Here is a 980-nt window from a genome sequence, read left to right as displayed (position 1 = left end):
GTGACAAAGGACTTTCACCGTGGAAATGCGTGTTCCTTGGGAGTGTTTTCATCCGAACCACGATCTTTACTGTTTGTTTTGGTGCCTAAACTTAACTGTTGTCACCACATAACAGCTTGTCTTCTCCTGTACCTGACTCAACGCCCCCTATTCTCCATAACTACCAACTGCCGCTGATACGACCAAGCTCTGTAGCCAGAAACTGGACCTGACTGAAAGCCCCCTATTCTCGGGTAGCTCGACTACCAACTACCGCTGATCCGGCAGAGCTGCTTTTAACATGCTCCATTCACGCAAACAGAAAATTTCGTTGACTGTATCTTTTTACGGCAACCCTCCAAAGAGATTTATCAACTTACTTTAAAGCAACACCTTTTTCTTTTATACCGTAAAATAATGATTTGTTCATCAACTCATAACAGGGTAAACGGCACGTCTGCATTCGCTTTGCGGCCCTCTATCGACTGTAACAACACTATGCAAGTTTGCCAGATCAGGTAGTGGATCTGTAGTCCAAATGAGACAGCGGAAGTTGGACGGAAGAGGAAAAGTGCTTTGGTGTTGTTTTAAGTAACAACACTAAAAAAATATTTCACACTTCTGGTTAAACTTTCCAATTAATCTGCGCTTCACATGCAATCTGTATTCGTTGAACCAATCAGTGGTCTTGGGCTAAGCTCTAAACGCAGCGACGCTTGCTTTGCTAAATAGTCTCAAGAAGGAACGTGTTTTGTGATGTCTTGTCTAAACTACTTTTAAAAACTCAAAGATATTTAGTTAACAGTCCTTTAAGGCAAACTAAAGCAACATGGAATTGCAATGGTAAAATTTTCAAATATAAAATAATAATGTATTAATTTATTTAAATGTATTCCAGATATAAAACAGATTGTTGTTAAAGAGGAGCAGGGGGAGTGTAGCTCCAGTGTGGACCAGCAGGAGACAGAGTCCCCCCCACACATTAAAGAGGAGCAGGAGGA

At 41.2% G+C, this 980-nt stretch overlaps 2 protein-coding genes across 3 annotated transcripts in view; one reads left to right on the top strand and one right to left on the bottom strand.

Moving 5' to 3' along the window:
• Nucleotides 1–980, bottom strand: part of LOC116686444 (oocyte zinc finger protein XlCOF7.1-like) — a 588,898-nt gene that overhangs the window by 250,649 nt on the left and 337,269 nt on the right. The gene's annotated exons all lie outside the window — the stretch shown is intronic.
• LOC116686452 (gastrula zinc finger protein XlCGF57.1) overlaps nt 1–980 on the top strand; it is a 9,392-nt gene that overhangs the window by 3,831 nt on the left and 4,581 nt on the right. The window contains exon 2 of one of the 2 annotated variants that reach the window (XM_032511474.1): nt 878–980. This exon is cut by the window's right edge and continues 41 nt beyond it. The exons of the other annotated variant lie outside the window; for it this stretch is intronic. Within the exon in view, the coding sequence (XP_032367365.1) occupies nt 878–980 (103 nt within the window). The remainder of the gene's footprint in view (nt 1–877) is intronic. 2 annotated transcript variants of the gene reach the window in all.

This window comes from Etheostoma spectabile, unplaced genomic scaffold, assembly GCF_008692095.1.
Source record: "Etheostoma spectabile isolate EspeVRDwgs_2016 unplaced genomic scaffold, UIUC_Espe_1.0 scaffold378, whole genome shotgun sequence".
In the NCBI taxonomy this organism is placed as follows: domain Eukaryota; kingdom Metazoa; phylum Chordata; class Actinopteri; order Perciformes; family Percidae; genus Etheostoma; species Etheostoma spectabile.
The sequence above is the reverse complement of the archived record's forward strand: the minus strand, read 5'-3'. Positions and strand labels throughout refer to the sequence as shown.